At 37.6% G+C, this 19,773-nt stretch overlaps 1 protein-coding gene across 4 annotated transcripts in view; it reads right to left on the minus strand.

Moving 5' to 3' along the window:
- The window catches only part of TTC17 (tetratricopeptide repeat domain 17), a 147,885-nt gene that overhangs the window by 71,963 nt on the left and 56,149 nt on the right, over positions 1-19,773 (minus strand). For all 4 annotated transcript variants that reach the window (XR_007134378.1, XM_047775947.1, XM_047775946.1 and 1 more), the window contains exon 16: positions 6,815-7,001. Coding sequence is in view for 3 of the 4 variants with exons in the window: in XM_047775947.1 (XP_047631903.1) it covers positions 6,815-7,001 (187 nt within the window). In the remaining variant the exon portion in view is untranslated. The remainder of the gene's footprint in view (positions 1-6,814; positions 7,002-19,773) is intronic.

Raw genomic sequence — 19,773 nt, forward strand, 5'->3', positions numbered from 1 at the left:
TAACGTCCTATTGGATAGCACAGGAAACCATATCCAATCTCTTGGGATAGACCATGACGGAAGAAAACATAAGGAAAATATATATATATCCAGTCATATATAAAACTGGGTCACTTTGCTGTACAGCAGAAACTGGCATAACATTGTAAATCAACTATAAAATTTTAAAAAAAGGAAAAGTAACATTACTGAGATTTTCTTGGTCAAAGAGCATAATAGTTTAGTATGAAACAAATTCAACTACTAGTAATAATACTGAAAGAAAAAAAGAGGGAGAAAAACCCAAATGAGCATACACATAGAACCACATATCCTCGGTCATATGTATTTTTAAATATCACTGATGCTCTTTTCTAGTGATTACCAGGCTCAATTTCTTTATTTCTATCAGGCCATGGAACTGAGTAAAACAAATAATTCAATGATTAAATCTGTTAAAGGTTTTAAATACTTGGTTCTCATTGTTTGAAACAAAAATTCCAAAACTGGGAATTCTTTTCAACTAGTTGGTTCACAGGGCACATAAAGAATTTTCTGGGAGTTCCCATCGTGGCTCAGCGGAAACGAATCTGACTAATATCCATGAAGACATAGGTTCAATCCCTTGCCTTGTGGCTGTGGGTTAAGGATCCAGTGTTGCTGTGAGCTGTGGTGTAGGTCACAGACACGGCTCAGATCTGGTGTTGCTGTGGCTGTGGTGTAGGCCAGCAGCTACAGCTCCGATTTGACCTATAACCTGAGAACCTCCATATGCTGTGGGTGTGGCCCTAAAAAGACAGAAAAAAAAAAGAATAATATTTTTGAGTGGGAAAGAGTCAAGAAAATGATTGCTATATGAGATAGCAAATGCTATATAGCATAGGGAACTGTATCTAGTCACCTATGATGGAACATGATGGAGGATAATGTCAGAAAAAGAATACATACATATATATATATATATATGACTGGATCACTTTGCTGTACAGTAGAAACTGACAGAACACAGTAAATCAACTATAATGTAAAAAAATAAAAATCATATATAAAAAAAGAGATAGCAAAGCTTAATGTCAAAAACTGAAATATCTCCCAAAACATCTGCAACAATGAATGGAAACTGAAGATGTAAAAGACAACATCCAGGGAACTTGCCTAACTTATAACACACAAAGTATTTTGAACAAAAAGTTAGCCCCCTTCAGTTCCTATCAGGAGACATATATAACTGCAGTGATAAATCGTATTAAAAAATATCTTGTTTGCTAACTAGTGGGGGCTAGAAAAAACAGACCCCATCTTGCTCATCCCTCATACTTTTTGTTGGTGTGCATAATCCTGTGTCCTCAGTGTTGTGAGTACAGGAAACCATAGTAAGCTTCTGATGCAGAATGAAGCCTGTATACAAAGATGTTTAAATATAACTTTCCAACCCCACGTGTAGATAAGAGATCGCAAAATATGATGCTTTTCAGTGGGTGTCCCCACACTACACAGAGAGCAAAAAGGAAGCAGTACCATGACCTAAACTTAAATTTACAACCTCAAAAATATAACTCACTTCCTTTTGGGAGACTCAAGATAGTAACTGTAATACCGGCAAAGACCCTTCCCACACTTGAAGTGTTAAGCTCTATAGTCCACAGGAGGGCAGCAAAATGCACCATTTCTTTTACTTCAAAACCTGAACTCCATGTAAACTGCTTTAAACTACAAATTATACATCTACAGAAAGTTAGTTTGAAGGATATAGACTACAACCACAGGGAATGAAACAACTTATAAAAGGAGATAAGATCCAGGTAAATAGTAAACACACCCATTTATATACAGAAACATTATAAAGATAACATAATTCTTCTGCACACTGGAACAGATATTAAAGATCACGTGAATGTTCTGGAAATTCTTTTTCTACATTGGGACGAGCTTTCAAATACATATTACACAGAAACTTATATAAAACTGTAAGCATACCTAGACATTAAAGCCTGAGTTCTGTATTATGTTTATTCATAATTTCTAAAGATTTGGCTAATAATTTTAAGTGGGCATGTGTTTCAGTGAATTAAGAAAAGACTAACATTCAGAATGTTAATTATATTTAGTTAATAACAATGCCATTGTTAATGGCATACTTATAATAAGCACCTCATGTAAATGAAGTCTAATAAATATAATCAACCATTGGTCTTATGTTTTCTAGTATAAGAAAAATAATACTGAACGAAGACTATTAAAAATAAAATTATGCACATGAGACATAAAATGTAAAATATATATATTGCTTAAGTAGTAGAAAGCATCTTTGTTAGATGTAACTTTTGAACTTTCAAATCAGTGAAGTTGAAGAATAAATGTATTTAGAAAATACACAAGAGTAAAACATGCTTGGAAAATCCAGGATCATGAATGTTATAGATTCAATATCTACATTTTGCCTGTATTATTATTAAAAATTATTTTCCATTTTTGGTCGAGAGGATAATCATTATTGCTTCATGAAATTTCATTTTCTGTGACACCTCTGTTATTTCCACTTTTAAAAAAGTCATTTTTTAGTGTTGAGCCCTCAAGAGACCTTACACTCAAAAACATAAGTTTATTTAGATTCTATTTTACTTTAAAAAAGATAAAGCATGTTGTTATTGAAGAATGAGTTTGTTAATGTGGCCAATTCAATTTTATTTAAGTTTAAATGTAAACTAGCAAACCAGTAAGTGTGGGAAAAAGTATGTATTTCAAAAATGCCAAAATAAAATGTTTAATCAAAATCGGAAGCACTAGCTTCTCTTTCACAATCAACTTGAGAGTGGGAAATTTAAAAAAACCTATTATGTTTTCCTTCGCAGCATCGTTGAAACTGTGATGCTGATATAAAAATACCTATGAAAGAAAAGGATTTATTAAATGCTGTTCAAAGGAGAGAGAAATGACAATAAGCACTTGTTATAAGAACATATGCACCTAATAAATGGCAGTCAATAAGATGATTTCTAGATTAATAAAAATTTAGAAAAACTGTCACATAAATGATTCTGTACTAATTGACACATTTTAGCTATAAAGGAAAATTCTGTGAGCATAATAATTATTTAATTTTAAGCTAAATGAATCAGTATTCAAAGCTAAAAACATTACCTGTGCACATATTCCAAGACACATAAACTGAAAAACTGTGTGAAAAACTCGACTATATATGAAAAGCAATCAAATATTTGCTGATGTTAAAAGACTGCCAATAATTTTAACATTTAGTTAATATTACCCAAGACATCATATATTGTATTACAGTCACTATTAAAAACAGTGTCTAACATGGATTTTTAAAAGAAAATAAATTATGGAAGATTAATAACATTGGTCAGAAAATTTGTTTTTAAAATGTTTTCTGAGAATACTTAATTATTTTTTATCTTGAAAAACTTATCTGAAAAGCTTTTAAATTGGTAGCTTTGCAAATGTTTTAGGTGGGAAAAGGGTGGATAAGGGCAGTTCAAATTCTTGTCCAATAAAAACCAGTTACAATATGAATTTCTTGATTATTACATGGAAAGAGAATCACAAGACTCACTTGTCTCTTGAAACCTTTGTAGTAGCCATAATACTATGTCTGATCACTTGTGATGGAACATGATGGGGGAAAATGTGAAAAAAAAAAGTATATAAATGTATAACTGGGTTACTTTGTTGTACAGCAGAAATTGACAGAACATTATAATTAAAAAATTTTAAGAACCAGATAATATGTCAGATGAGTTCAATGATAACTCATGAAGCTTCTCTCAATATTGTAAAAGGAAAAGGAAAAGGCACACAGACTCATCTGAAGGTACAGAAATACTAATCATTACTGAGAGGTTTTGTCTTTTTTTTTTTTTTTCATCAACTGTTTAGTAAAGCTCAGAGATAACTGGAGTAAATGCAACTGTTAGGTTTTAGAATATAAAAATTTAAAAAAGAAAAGGTCATAGTTTCTACAGAGGTGTTTGCTTCTTTCAAGTTTCAGCTTTTCAAAGCTGGGACTCAGCAAAGCAACTGTCAATCAAAAGGATTATTGTGAAAACAAATAATACAAAAAAACTGTCAAAGAGAAATTTAATGCTGAAATGAGTTCAGCATTATCAATGAATTTTTAAACTTAGAAAATGCTATAGCATATATTTCCACTAGCGGTAACAGTACCGCTAGCAGATGTTGGATTCTTTTCTAAATCAATTACAATGGTTTTTTAAAAAGGCTTTTTTTTTTAATTAAAAAAAAATTTTAATGAGCTTTTTGAAAGAACTGAAAATGGTATTTCCTCTTCCCAAGTCAAATTATTTTATGGAATTCCCTAGTGGCCTAAAGGGTTAAGGATCCAGCATTGTCACTGCTATGGTTTGGGTTATAGCTTTGGCATGGGTTCGATCCCTAGCCTGGGAACTTCCACGTGCCATGGGCGTGGGCAAAAAAAATGATTTTCTTTTATTGTTACTGTATCATATCCAATAATATTCTTGGAATAATCTGAACTATCAGATACTATAATTTTGAGAAAGATGTTTCAAGTTAATAGTTTCTTGGGCTAGTTGAGATTATATTCTGGAGAAAAAGCTCAAGACAACTGAATTTCCTCTCTTGATATCACTGATATAAAAGAATACACTTCAAGGAACTAAAATACTAAGCAAAAGCATGTAAAACCAATTCTAAAGAAAAGGCTTTTGCAAAAGGATCATTATATACAAACAAAACCCTTCTTCCCAACAACAGAAAAGAATCAAGAGAGGTGAGGGTAATGATAGTAAGTAAAGACTAGCAGCTCATTGAAAAAAGTGAAATTCTGTTTACAAGGCTGTGCTTAGGTAACCTACAAAATTTAAAAGACCACAATATATTTTCTAGTAAGAAGATAAGATCCTTAACTTGCACCCTTAAAGCCATATGCTGTATTCATTATGAATTTCTAAAGCTTACTTTACCTAATACCTATTGTGTGATAACAATCTCATTTAATTCTCCCAAGAAGTGTATCAAATCTGACTTTCATTTTATAGATTAGGACACAAATGACTACCGGAAACAGAAAGACAGTCATGGCAGAGCCTGGGCTCAACCATAAGCCTGCATGGCTCGGATACCAGCCACTCCAATATACTGCCTTATGAAAACATTTCTTAGGCCTTCAGCATTCACATAACAATTCTAGTTTATTTATTTATTTATTTTTTGGGCCTCGCCCATGGCATGCAGTTCCTGGGCCAAGGATGGAACCAAACCACAAGTTGTAACCAGAGCCACAGCAGTTTAGACTGTGCTCAACACAACTGAGCTGTAGGAGTTCCCACTGTACCTCATCAAGTTAAAGACCCTATGTTGTCTCTGTAAAGATTTGGGTTCGATCCCTGGCCTTGCTCAGTGGGTTAAGGATCTGGCATTGCCACAAGATGCAGCATAGCTCGCAGATGTGGCTTGGATCTGGTGTTGCTGTGGCATGGTCCTCAGCTGCAGCTCTGAATTGACCCCTAGCTGTAGGTGCAGCCATAAAAAATAAAAAATAAAAACAAACAAAAAAGAAAAACTGAGCTGTAGAGTACACTGATGAGAGATTTTTTTTTTCACCAAAAAACTAGCTCTGATATTTAAAAGGGCTTACTGTCTGTCATTTCATTAAAATTTAAAGGTAGTCTGGTATAGTGAACCAGGAAAATCAGTTTTGGTCACCAAACCTAGTAATTATTGTTTTAGACAAATTACTTAACAAAGTGGGTGTCACTTTTTTGGGTTTTGTTTTATTTATTTATTTTTTCCTTTTTAGGGCCTCAGTTGTGGCATATGGAAGTTCCCGGGCTAGGGGTCAAATCAGAGCTGCAGCCGGGCTACACCACAGCACCTGGGATCTTAGCTGTTTCTGCAACCTACACCACAGCCCACAGCAACTCAGGATCCTTAACCCACTGAGGCCAGGGATCAAACCCACATCCTCATGGATACTAGTCAGGTTCATTTCCAATAAGCCACAATGGGAACTGTTTTTTTCCCTTAATAGCTGAAGTGAATGAATCTAATTTGGAAAATCAACAGAGCACCTACCATGTGCTCTACACATATGTAAACTGCACCTCTCATAATTCAAGTTAAACATTTTTTTTTTCTTCCAGTGAAGGGTTAAACAAGTAAATAATCAAGTATCACAGAATTCTTAGAAAGGGAGTTCTAACTGATAAACTTACAGTAGTTTAGATATTAACTAACCCAAATATTTTTGAGCCAGGTGGATACACTTATGCACAGGCATATATATATATATGCATGGTGGCTGTGGGAGGAAGCGAAATTATGCAAAGTAGATACCACTTCATGTAAGGCAATTACTTTAACCGTGAAGTAAAGGTCCAGATCACCTTCACTCAAAGTCAAGGAGCTGTATTTCAGTGAATGAGGATAGAAACACTGCATCAAATCTCCTTACAGTCTGAATTCATGGCAGGAAAAAAAAATATCCTTTACTATAAATATCAGTCGTCATAAAACAGAAAGAGTTTTGGGGGAAAGAAAAAACAACCTCACAAGCTTAACAATTCCATTGAATACTTTAATCAGCCTTTCTCAAACTAGGGGAATATACTTTAATCAGTCTTTCTCAAACTAGGGTTCCAGGAGAAAATTAAGCCTGACACTCCAAAGCATTTGTATTATAAACAATGAATTAATTTGTTTCCCAGGTACCTAGAATTACGTTAGTTATATAAAATCCTTAGAAAAATTGAGAACATCATTTTCTGTGTTCTACTGTTCAAAACAGAAATCCTGGTTGAACTCATTATTTTGCCAGCATTTAATAGCTGCTTACCACTGCAAACAGAAGAAGTGATGTTGTACAGAAAAGGATAAAATTGCATACAGCGAATCAACTTCAGGTTGTTTTCACACTCTGGGCATTTTGTAGTTAATTTTAAAGCCTGTCTAAAGGCCTCAAGTGCCCCACTGATATTCTTCAGAGCAAGGTACGCATTTCCCAGGCTCAAAAACGTCAGGGGCTGAAAAAAAAAAAAAATCAGCAAAATGTTAATGAATTAATATTTTCTGAAAGTCACAAAACCTTTACAGGATGTCTTTTGGCTCTTTTTAGGTTACCCCCTAAAGGTTTTTCAGGTTACCAACTAAATACTACTCCAATTTTCCATTTTATTTATATCAGCTAATTCTAAACTGTTTAATATAAATTTATTTTTTTACCTTTTTACTAAGACAAAATTAAGTGTGTAATGCACACTTGTATTAAGTGTACAGTTCAATGAAATTTCTATACATGTATATATACCCGTAATCACCACTCATCTAAAGACATAAAACATTTAGAACATTTAGAACATTTTTAGTGCCTCAACCTCAAACCCACAGGTAACCACTGCTGTAATATTGTGATTCTTTCACCGAAGATTAGCTTTGCCTGTTCTTGAACTTCATATAAATACAATCAAACATTATGCTCTCTTATGTATATAATATGTACCATTTTGTAGATTCTTTCACTCAACATACCTAATATTCAAGAAACTTAATGTTTTTTTGTGTACTACTTGATCATTCTTTTTTTTTTCTTTTTTTTGTCTTTTTGCTATTTCTTTGGGCCACTCCCGCGGCATATGGAGATTCCCAGGCTAGGGGTCGAATCGGAGCTGTAGCCGCTGGCCTACGCCAGAGCCACAGCAACGCAGGATCTGAGCCGCATCTGCGACCTACACCACAGCTCACGGCAACGCTGGATCGTTAACCCACTGAGCAGAGGCAGGGATCGAACCTTCAACCTCGTGGTTCCTAGTCGGATTCGTTAACCACTGTGCCACGACGGGAACTCCAGAACATTCTGATGTGTGTCTTTTGAAAGACATATGTACCCATTTTCCTTGGGCACACACCTAGTAGTGATTATTAAATTAGGTATCCATTTAGTTTTAGGAGATAAAAACCAAATATTTTCCCAAAGTGGATGTACAAACTTATACTCGTACCAGCAAGCATGAGAATTCACTGACTTGATATTGTCAGTTTTTTAAATTTAGCTGTTTTAGTGAGATGCTTAAGTGGCATCTCCCTGTTATTTTAATTTGCATCTCCTTGATTAGAAATGTTGAATATTTTTTCATATGCTTATTGGCCATTTGGATACCCTTATTTCTGAGGTACCTGCTGTTTTCCTCTTAAAAAAAACTAGGTTGGAGTTCCCGTTGTGGCTCAGTGGGTTAAGAGCTGAACTAGTAAAGATGTGAGTTCAATCCCTGGTCTTGCTTAGTAGGTTAAAGGATCTGGCGTTGCCATGAGCTGTAATGTAGGTCACAGATGTGGTTTGGATCTGGCAATGCTGTGGCTGTGGTATAGGCCTGGAGCTACAGCTCCAATTTGACCTCTCATCCAGGAACTTCCATATACCACAGGTGCAGCCCTAGTTTAAAATTTTTTTTTTCTTTTGATAAAACAGAAATTCTTAATTTTAATGAAGTTCAGTTTATACATTTTTCCTTCCTTCTTTCCTCCCTTCCTTCCTTCCTCCCTCCCTTTTTCTTTTTCTTTTTTGCTACACTTGTGGCATGTGGAAATTCCCAGGCCAGGGACTGAACCTGTGCCACAGGAGTGACCTAAGCCACAGCAATGACAACATTGGATTTTTAACCCACTGATCCACAAGAGAACTCCTATATATTTTTTCCTTTACAGTGAGTACTTTCTGAAATCTTTGCAGACTATAAGGTAACAAAGATTTTCTTCTATGTTTTCATCAAGAAGCTTTATTGTTTCAACTTTCCCATTTTGGTTCATGACCCACCTTAAACCAATCTTGTATAGGACATCAAGGTTCATTTCTTTTTCTATAGGGGATTTCTAAGTACTGTATTACTACTTATTGGAAAACGTAAAGTAGTGCCACACACTGAACTACAGGTGTGCCTCTGTCATAAATCAGGTGACCATATACTCAGAGGCCTATTTCTAACTTCTGTTTTGTGTTACATTGATACATTCAAGTATCTCTGTGCCAATACTGTACGGACTTATACCAAGTCTTGAAATCTAGTAATAAAAGCTTTCCAACTCTATTTTTTCCTTCCCCTTACTCCCAAATGTTTGGCCTCCTACAGATTCTTTTTGGTGGTGTTGTATTAATGGCTGAATCCACTGCATATGGAAGTTTCTGAGCCAGGCATTGAATCTGCAGCATAAGTCGCAGCTGAGGCAAAGGTGAATGCTTTAATACACTGCTGCCAGGCTGGGGATCAAATCCATGCCTCCACAGTGACCTGAGCTGCTGCAGGTGAATTCTTTACTTACTGTGTGTAGAGAAAACTCCTAGATCCATTTTTATGTAGATTTTAGAATCTATTTATCAATACACACACATATACATGTGACTGCTGGGTGTTTGGAATCAAACTGAATCTATAAATACAGCTGAAAAGAACTTAAAGTCTTAACAATACCAACTCTTCCAAGCCATGAATATGATGATGTATATCAGCATTTATTTAGGTTTTCTCTTAGCAATGTTTGGTAATCAAGATACAAATTTTATGCATCTTCCCTTATTTTTAGATATTTGATTTTTTAAAGTCTACTTTCCAAATGTTTGTTGAGACTTGGTTTTTATAAGCAGCCCAAAGTATTGTTTAAATCATTTAAGCAGAAATACACCTATGCTTAGTATCTGCTGTGTGCAAACCATTTATTCTACACTTACTTATTATTGTTAAAAATATTTTAAGAGTTCTAAGAATGTTTTATTCTCAAACTGCACAGTGTATCCCTATGAAAAGCAATGTTTACAATTTATCAACTACTTGCTTTTGATTCAGGTTATTAGGTCATCAGAAATGTCTCAACGTAACCAAGGCAAGGTGTACAAAATATTCCAGATTAAAGAGGCCTAATCTAAGAAGCTCTCAGATCACATTTAAAGTATTACTTAGTGGTTCACACTCAGATATAAAATTAAATTCCATACTTAGTTTTCAAAAGTCTTTATATTTTCCATAAGGAAACAAAGTGTGGTGATTATCCCTGTGACTATAATGATAGTTGTGCAAGTATCTTGTATTGAGATGAACAGGTTAGCATTTTAGGAAAAAAAATAATTTTCATGAATTCACTCAGAAAATAATTACTGAATGTTCACTATGTTTCAAATACTGTTTTTAACACTGGGGATACAGTGGAAAATAAGAAAGAAATTTCTGCCTTAGTGGATATAATAGTCTCATGTCACACAATTGTGGGGATGTCACACAACTGTGAGTGCAACAGGATGCAGAAAAGTACAGGAGGGAAGAGACATAAGAAGAACTGAGAGTGGGGAAGAGAGTGCCATTTCGAGTAGTAAGAAATGCCTCACCGAGAAGCTGGTATTTGTAACATCTTTTCATTTTATTGTATTTGTTTGTTTTTTTTTTTTTGTCTTTTTAGGGCTACATCTGCAGCATACGGAGGTTCTCAGGCTAGCAGTTGAATCAGAGATTCAGAGCTGTAGTCGCTGGCCTACGCCACAGCCACAGCCACAGGTGATCTGAGCCGTGTCTGTGACCTAGACCACAGCTCATGGCAACACCGGATCCTTAACCCAAAGAACAAGGCCTGGGATCCAAACTGTATCCTCATGGATCCTAATCAAATTTGTTTCCGCTGTGCCATGATGGGAACTCCTGATATTTGTAAAATTATTTTAAGGAGATGAGGAGCCAGCTATGAAGAAGCTATCTTAGTGGGGGTGAAACATTTTAAGCAGAGAGAACAGAAAATGCAAAGGCCCTGAGGAAATATCATGAATGGCAAGGAGGCAAGTGAGACTAGAATAGAATGACCAAAGGAATCATCTCATGGAGATGAGGGTCAGAAAACTAACAAGGTCACGGAGAATATTCTACACCATTATAAATTCTTGTCTCATATTGTGAGTTACATGGAGAGTCACTGTAGAGACTTGAACAAACAAATGACACCTGACTTTTAATAAGAACTTCCCTGAGTGTTGCATTGTGAATAGAGTGTAGGAGGACCAAGGCAAAGAGCTAAGAAGCTAGTTTGGAGGCTACTGAAATAATCTAGATATAAGATAATGATAGTCTGGATAAGACGGCGGTGGAGAGGATGATAGTGAAATTCTGGGTATTATAAGAACAGAAACAGCAAGGTTGGCTAACAGATTGAGCTTGCACTGGGAGAAGGAAAAAGGTATAAAGGATGGGCTCTAAGTTTTTGTCTTGGGCTACAGGCTTTACTACTTCCTCAAATGGGGAAGAGTGAGAACAAATTGGAACAATGTTAAGGAGCTTAGTGTGGGCCTGTAGTTTTAGAGTCTGTTTTGGACATTCAAGTGGAAATGTAAATTAAGCTGCCGGATAAAGGAACCTGGAGTTCAGAGCAAAGGTGATAGGTGATTCAATAAGGAAAGTATTGTGTTCTCAAGAGGTGGTCCTGGAACAACTGGATACCCATGTGGATATGAACCTGGATGAAACAACTTTGATCCCTACTTCACATCACAAAGAAAATTTAACTTGAAATGGATAATAGGCCTCAAAGTGAAACCTGAAACTATAAAACATCTAGAAGACAACAGAGGAAAAGATATTTGCATGTTTCAGTCTCAACTATTTAAAGACAAACCATAAAAAAACAAAAATAAGATAAAACTATTTTTTCCCAAAACTTCTCATAAGGACATCTTAAACCTAACATTAGAAATCAAAAGGGAAAGATGGAAAAATTTAAGGTAATTTTTAAGAGCTAAGATAAAAAGGCAAAGAGAAAATATTTTTAACATGACAGATGGAGTTAAAGATTTTACTGTATAAAGAGTTCATATAAAAAAACCCAAATTCTAACAAAATTCCTACATAAACTGTTACTTTAAAATACAATAAAATATATTTTTAAAAAGATAAAGAAATTTATGTTACAACAGACAAGTGAAATTTTTTTAAGTTAATTTGTTTCACAAATGTTAACACAGAAGCAGTGTGACTTGACCATAAACAGTGTGAATGCTATGGCCAATCTCTCTGAGATTAAATCCAAACTCTATGACTTTCAGTAAATCCTTCTGGCTTTCTTTTTTCTGTCAAATGGGTAAATCTTAGCTCACAGGGTTCTTACCAGTTATTAAATGAGTTATTACATGTAAAGTGCTTTCTATGGTGCCTAGGTCTAGTAAACAATCAATAAAAGTTAGCAGTTATTTTAACTGTCTGCTCCTGATGATAACATAAGTGAAATGAATATTTATACATTTTGATTATGGCAATATGTATTGCCCCAGATCTTTTTGTAGATTGTTATTTTGGATCAAAGTCATCAAAATACTCATTTTTTTACTGACCCAGTAATTACCCTGCCAGCAATCATTGCTAAAATTATCTGGAATACAGTAAAGATCTTATCCATAAAATCATTACTAATAATAGCTAAGCACTGTCAGCAACCTAAACATCTAGCAACAGAGAAGTAAGCTGTGATATATCAATTCATGAAAATTTATACAATCATTTAAACTGATGGCTATAAAAACTACGTGGCAATAATTTTTTTTTTTTTTGGCATCAACTGTGGCATGCAGAAGTTCCTGAGTTACGGAGGGAGTCTGAACCAAAGTGGCAACCAGAGCCACAGCAGTGACAATGTCAGGTCCTTAACCCAAAGAGCCACCAGGGAACTCCCAATTTTTTAACGAATAATGTCTTAAAGATTACTGGTACAGGAGTTCCCTGATGGTGCAGTGTGTTAAAGATCCAGTGTTGTCCAGCAGCAGCTTGGGTCACTGGCGTGACACTGGTTTGATCCCTGGACTGGGGAACTTCCACATGCTGTGCACATGGTCCCCAAGACAAAGTCACCAGTACAGTTACAACACTATGAAATATTTGCATAGAAGAGAGGCTTATAATGAAGTATGTCCAGGCAGGACACCCAAATGCAGGCCACAGTTTGGACAGGATGATGCCCCCATCTACCTTGTGGAAGGGACTGGCTGATGAAGACATTGGTGCCACGGGCGAGGGCAGGAGCTAGAGGTGCTCCCAGGCAGGAGATGGGATTAAGATGGCAGAATAGAAAACTGGAGCTCAACTTCTCCCCTAAAAACAACAAAATTCACAACTAAAGGCTGAGCAATCTTCAACCAAATGGACCATAAACCTTCAAAAAGATATCCTACTCCAGAAGACAAAGAAGAGGGCCTCATCAACAGGTAGGAGGGGCAATTGCATGATATAAACAACCCCATAGCTCCTGGGTGGGAAGCCCCACAGACTGGAAACTAACTGGTTCACAGAGACTCACCTACACAAGTGAGAGTTCTGAGCCCCACATCAAACTCTCACGTGCAGGGAACTGACACTGGGAGAAAGAGCCCCTGGAGCATCTGGCATTGAAGGCCAATGGGGCTTGTGCGCAGGAGCGCCACGGGACTGGGGGAAACAGAGACCCCATTCTTAAAAGGCGCACACAGACTTTCACATGCACTGGGTCCCAGGGCAAAGCAAAGGCTCCATAGGAATCTGGGTCAAACCTGACTGCAGTTCTTGGAGGACATCCTGGGAAAACACGGCTGAATGTGGCTGGTTGTGAGGAAAGGACATTGAAAGCAAAGCTCTCGGGAATATTCAGCAGCATGCCTTTCTCTGGAGGTGGCCATTTTGGGAAAACCTGGCCCCACCCACCACTCAGCACTGAGAAGCCCCAGGGCAAACAACAACCCATTGGGACCACAGCCCCGCCCCTCAGTAAACAGGCTGCCTAAAGACCCCTCAGGCACACAACCTCCTCTAATCCCATCCAGCCACTAAGCCCCACCCACCAAAGGGATCAGAATCAGCTCCACCTGCCAGTGGGCAGGCACTGGCCCCTCCCATCAGGAAGCCTACAGCAAGCCCCCATACCGACTTCAGCCACAAGGGGGGCAGTCACCAGAAGTTAAGACAGGCTACAACGCTAGTATCTGTAAAAAGGTCGCCACACCAAAAACCTATAAAAATGAAAAGACAGAGAACTATAACTCAGAGGAGGGAGAAAGAAAAAACCCCAGAAAATCAGCTAAGTGATAAGGAGATTCTCAGCCTCCAGGAAAAAGACCTTAGCCTGCTGATGCTCAAGATGATGCAAGACACTGGAAAGAAACTGGAGGCAAAGATGGATAGCTTACAGCAAACACTGACCAAAGAGACACAAGATAGACAACGTAAACAAGAAGAGATGCAAAATACAATAACTGAAATAAAAAATTCACTAGAAGCAGCCAACAGCAGAATACAGGAGGCAGAAGAACAAATAAGCGAGGGGGAGGACAGATTAGTCGAAATTACGGATGCGGAACAGAAAAGAGAAAAAAGACTGAAAACAAATGAAGAGAGTCTCAGAGACCTCTGGGACAACGTTAAACGCACCAACATCCGCATTACAGGGGGCCAGAAGGAGAAGCGAGAGAGAAGGGGACAGAAAAAATATTCCAAGAGATAACAGCCAAAAACTTCCCTAACATGGGAAAGGAACCACTCACTCAAATCCAGCAAGCACAACAAGTACCATGTAAAATAACCCAAGGAGGAATACACCAAGACACATATTTAATCAAACGGACCAAAATTAAAGACAAAGAGAAAATCCTGAAAGCAGCTAGGGAAAAGAAACCATTAACATACAAGGGAACCCCGATAAGGTTATCATCGGCAGATCCTTCAGCAGAAACACTGCAGGCCAGAAGGGAGTGGCATGCTACACTTAACGTGATGAAAGGAAAAAACCTCCAACCAAGATTACTCCACCCAGCAAGGCTCTCATTCAGATTTGAAGGAGAAATCCAAACCTTCACAGATAAGCAAAAGCTGAGAGAATATTCAGCAACACTAAACCAGCCTTACAACAAATACGAAAGGAACTTCTCTAGGCAGAAAAGACAAGACAGCAGCAGGAAACAAAAATACCACAAATGACAAGGCTCACCAGTAAAGGTATACACACAGTAAAGAGACGAAAGCATCCACGCACAATGATGCCCCCCAAATCAGAAATCATGAGAAGAGGTGGGTACAAACGCAGGACGCTGGAGATGAACGTGCAGTTAAGAGACCAGCAACTTAAAACAATGTCACATACATATAGACTCTTCTATCAAAACTTCGGAATACCTGCAAACCAAACATCTACAATTGATACACTAACAAAGAAAAATCAACTCAAAGGCAACACTGAAGATAGTCACCAAACCAGAAGAGGAGAGAACAAGAAAAGAAGGGAAGAAAAAAGAGCAACAAAAACAAATCCAAAGCAATTGAGAAAGTGGCAATAGGAACACGCATATCAATAATTACCTTCAATGTTAATGGACTAAACGCCCCAACCCAAAGACACAGACTGGCTGAATGGATACAAAAACAAGACCCAAATGCATGCTGTCTTCAAGAGACCCACTTCACTTCTAGGGACACATACAAATTGAAAGTGAGAGGATGGAAGAAAATATTTCATGCAAACGGGGATCAAAAGAAAGCTGGAGGAGCAATACTCGTATCAGACAAACGAGACTTTAAAATGAAGACTGTTTGAAGGGACAAAGAAGGTCACTACATCATGATCAAAGGATCAATCCAAGAAGAAGATATAACAATTTTATATATCTACACACCCAACACAGGTCCGCCACAATATACAAGGCAACTGCTAACAACCTGAAAAAGACAAATCAACAAGAACACAGTAACAGTGGGGGACTTTAACACCCCACTTACCGCAACGGACACATCAACCAGACAGAAAATCAAGAAGGAAACACAGGCCCTGAGTGATGCAGTAAACCAGATGGACTTCACAGATATTCAGACGACTTTCCATCCAAAAGCAACAGAATACACATTCTGCTCAAGTGCACATGGAACATTCTCTAAGACTGATCACATCCTGGGCTACAAATCCAACCTTGGCAACTTTAGGAAAACTGAAATCATATCAAGCGTCTTTTCCAACCACAACGCTATACGACTGGAAATCAACAACAAGAAAAAAACGGCAAAAAACACAAACACGTGGACACTCAACAACATGCTACTAAACAACCAAGGGATCACTGAAGAAATCAAAGAGGAAATTAAACAATACCTAGAAGCAAACCACAACGAAGATTCGACACTCCAAAACCTATGGGGTGCAGCAAAAGCCGTTCTAAGAGGAAAGTTTATAGCAATACAAGCCTACCTCGGGAAACAAGAAAAAGCTCAAATAAACAAGCTGCTAACTTTACGTCCAAAGCAGCTCGAGAGAGAAGAACAGACAAGACCTAAAGTTAGTAGAAGGAAAGAAATCATAAAGATCAGAGCAGAAACCAATAAAATAGAAACAAAGACAACCATAGAAAAGATCAATGAAACAAAAAGCTGGTTCTCTGAAAAGATCAACAAAATTGAGAAGCCTTTAGCCAGGCTCACCAAGCAAAAGAGAGAGAGGACTCAAATGGGTAAAATGAGAAATGAAAAAGGAGAAGTAACAACGGACATCACAGAAATACAAAGGATCCTAAGAGACTACTACATGCAACTACACGCCAATAAAACGGAAAACCTAGAAGAAATGGACAAATTCTTGCAAAAGTACGATCTTCCAAGACTAAACCAAGATGAAATAGAAAAGATGAATGGCCCAATCACAAGAACTGAAATTGAAACTGTGATTAAAAAACTCCCAACAAACAAAAGTCCAGGACCAGATGGCATCACAGGTGAATCTATCAAACATTTAGAGAAGCACTAACGCCTCTCCTTCTGAAACTATTTCAAAAAATTGCAGAGGAAGGGATACTCCCAAGCTCATTCTATCAGGCCCCCATCACCCTGATACCAAAACCAGACAAAGATACCACCCAAAAAGAAAACTACAGGCCAGTTTCACTGGTGAACATTGATGCAAAAATCCTCAACCAAATACTAGCAAACCGCATCCAACAGCACATTAAAAGGATTGTACAACATGATCAAGTGGGATTTATCCCAGGGATCTGCAAATCCATCAGTGTGATACACCACATTAACAAACTCAAGAATAAAAACCATATGATCCTCTCAAGAGACGTGGAAAAAGTCTTTGAGAAAATCCATCACCCATTTCTTTTTTTTTTTTTTTTGTCTTTTTGCCATTTCTTGGGCAGCTCCCGCGGCATATGAAGGTTCCCAGGCTAGGGGTCGAATCGGAGCTGTAGCCACCAGCCTACACCAGAGCCAGAGCAACTCGGGATCTGAGCTGGGTCTGCAACCTACACCACAGCTCACGGCAACGCCGGATCGTTGACTCACTGAGCAAGGGCAGGGACCGAACCCGCAACCTCATGGTTCCCAGTTGGATTCGTCAACCACTGCTCCACGACGGGAACTCCCCAACACCCATTTCTGATAAAAACCCTTCAGAAAGTGGGTATAACGGGAACCTACCTCAACATCATAAAGGTCATATACGACAAACTCACAGCGAACATCATTCTCAATGGTGAAAAGCTGAAAGAATTCCTGCTGAGATCAGGAACAAGACAAGCATGTCTGTTCTCGCCACTACTCTTCAACATAGTTTTGGAAGTCCTAGCCATGGCAATCAGAGATGTAAAAGAAATAAAAGGAATCCAAATTGGAAAGGAAGAAGTAAAACTATCGCTATTTGCAGATGACATGACACTATACCTAGAGAACCCTGAAGACTCTACTAGAAAACTGTTGGAGCTCATCCATGAATTTGGCAAAGTCGCAGGATACAAAATTAATACACAGAAATTGACGGCATTTCCACACACTAACAATGAAAGAGCAGAAAGAGAAATTAGGGAAGCAATCCCGTTTACCATCACATCCAAAAGAATGAAATACTTAGGAGTAAACCTAACCAAAGAGACAAAAGACCTGTACTCTGAAAACTATAAGACACTGATGAAAGAAATCAAAGACGACGCAAATAGATGGAAAGATATACCATGCTCTTGGATTAAAGACCTAGATATAAGACCAGACAACATAAAACTCTTAGAGGAAGACACAGGCCAAACACTCTCTGACATATATGACAGCAACATCTTCTCAGATCCACCTCTTAGAGTACTGACAGTAAAAACAAAATTAAACAAATGGGACCTAATCAAACTGAAAAGGTTCTGCACAGCAAAGGAAACCCTAAACAAAACGAAAAGACAACACACAGAATGGGAGAAAATCTTTGCAAGTGAATCAACTGACAAGGGATTCATCTCCTAAATTTATAAACACCTTCTGCAGCTCCATACCAAATAAAACAAACAACCCCATCCAAAAATGGGCAGAAGAGCTACACAGACAGTTCTCCAAAGAAGACATACAGATGGCCAAAAAACACATGAAAAGATGTTCAACATCACTCATGATCAGAGAAATGCAAATCCAAACCTCTCTGAGGTACCACCTTACACCAGCCAGAATGGCCAGCATCCAAAAGTCTACAAACAAGAAGTGCGGGAGAGGGTGTGGAGAAAAAGGAACCCTATCACACTCTTGGTGGGACTGTAAATTGGTGCAACCACTGTGGAGAACAGGATGGCGATGCCTCAGAAAACTAAACATAGAACCACCATTTGATCCAGCAATCCCACTCCTGGGCATCTATCCAGAGAAAACCATGACTCGCAAAGACACATGTACTCCGATGTTCACTGCAGCACTCTTTTTAATAGCCAAGCCAGGGAAACAGCTTAAATGTCCATCGACAGAGGAGTGGATCAAGAAGATGTGGTACATATATACACAATGGAATATTACTCAGCCATTAAAAGGAATGAAATACCAGCATTTTTGGCAACATGGATGGACCTAGAAATCATCATGCTAAGTGAAGTCAGCCATACTATGAGACACCAACATCAAAGGTTTTCACTGACATGTGGAATCTGAAAAAAGGACAGACTGAACTTCTTTGCAGAACAGATGCTGACTCACAGACATTGAAAAACTTATGGTCTCTGGAGGAGACAGTTTTGGGAGTGGGGGGATGTGCTTGGGTTGTAGGATGGAAATCCTGTGAAACTGGATTGTTATGATCATTATACAACTACAGATGTGATAAATTCATTTGAGTAATAATAATAATTAAAAAAAAGGAAGTATTTCCAAATGCTGATAGGGTCTGACAGGAGATAGGGTCTGATTAAGATGTATTTTGGGCAACAGAAGAAAGGCTGGGGGAAAAATGTAAGTGTAATGTATACATGTAAGGATAACCTGACCCCCTTGCTGTACAGTGGGAAAAAAATAATAATAAATAATTTTAAAAAAAAGATGTATTTTGGGGATATTTACCTTGATTCATTGATTCATCTTTTTATTCTTGTAGTATCACACTATTTAACTGAAATTTTCATATAATTTTCAAATATGGAAAGGCAACTAATCTTTAAAGGTGCTCTTTTGTCTTCAGACAAATATTGCCTAATTGCCTCAGCTGGTGGCAGAAAAACATGAACCATGAGAAGTATCAAGGGAATACAGCTGTGCTGAGTGTTCCATTTGGGTGCTCACTTCATCACATCCCATATAGAGCATCTATTCTGCTATACCCACACCTGGCACATAGTAAACATGTGATAAATATTTGATGTACTTCTCTGACAACTTGGCCTGCTATAAAACAGTGATTATAAACTTTTACTTAAAATCCAGTTGTGAATTTGCCTATTTCAAAGGAAACTCTTAACAGCCAACATTTTTTTTTCCAATATTGAAAAAAAACATATTTGGGACACTTCAAATAAATCTAAGCTATTATGCA

The sequence above is a fragment of the Phacochoerus africanus genome, chromosome 4 (genome assembly GCF_016906955.1).
Source record: "Phacochoerus africanus isolate WHEZ1 chromosome 4, ROS_Pafr_v1, whole genome shotgun sequence".
Taxonomy (NCBI): Eukaryota; Metazoa; Chordata; class Mammalia; order Artiodactyla; family Suidae; genus Phacochoerus; species Phacochoerus africanus.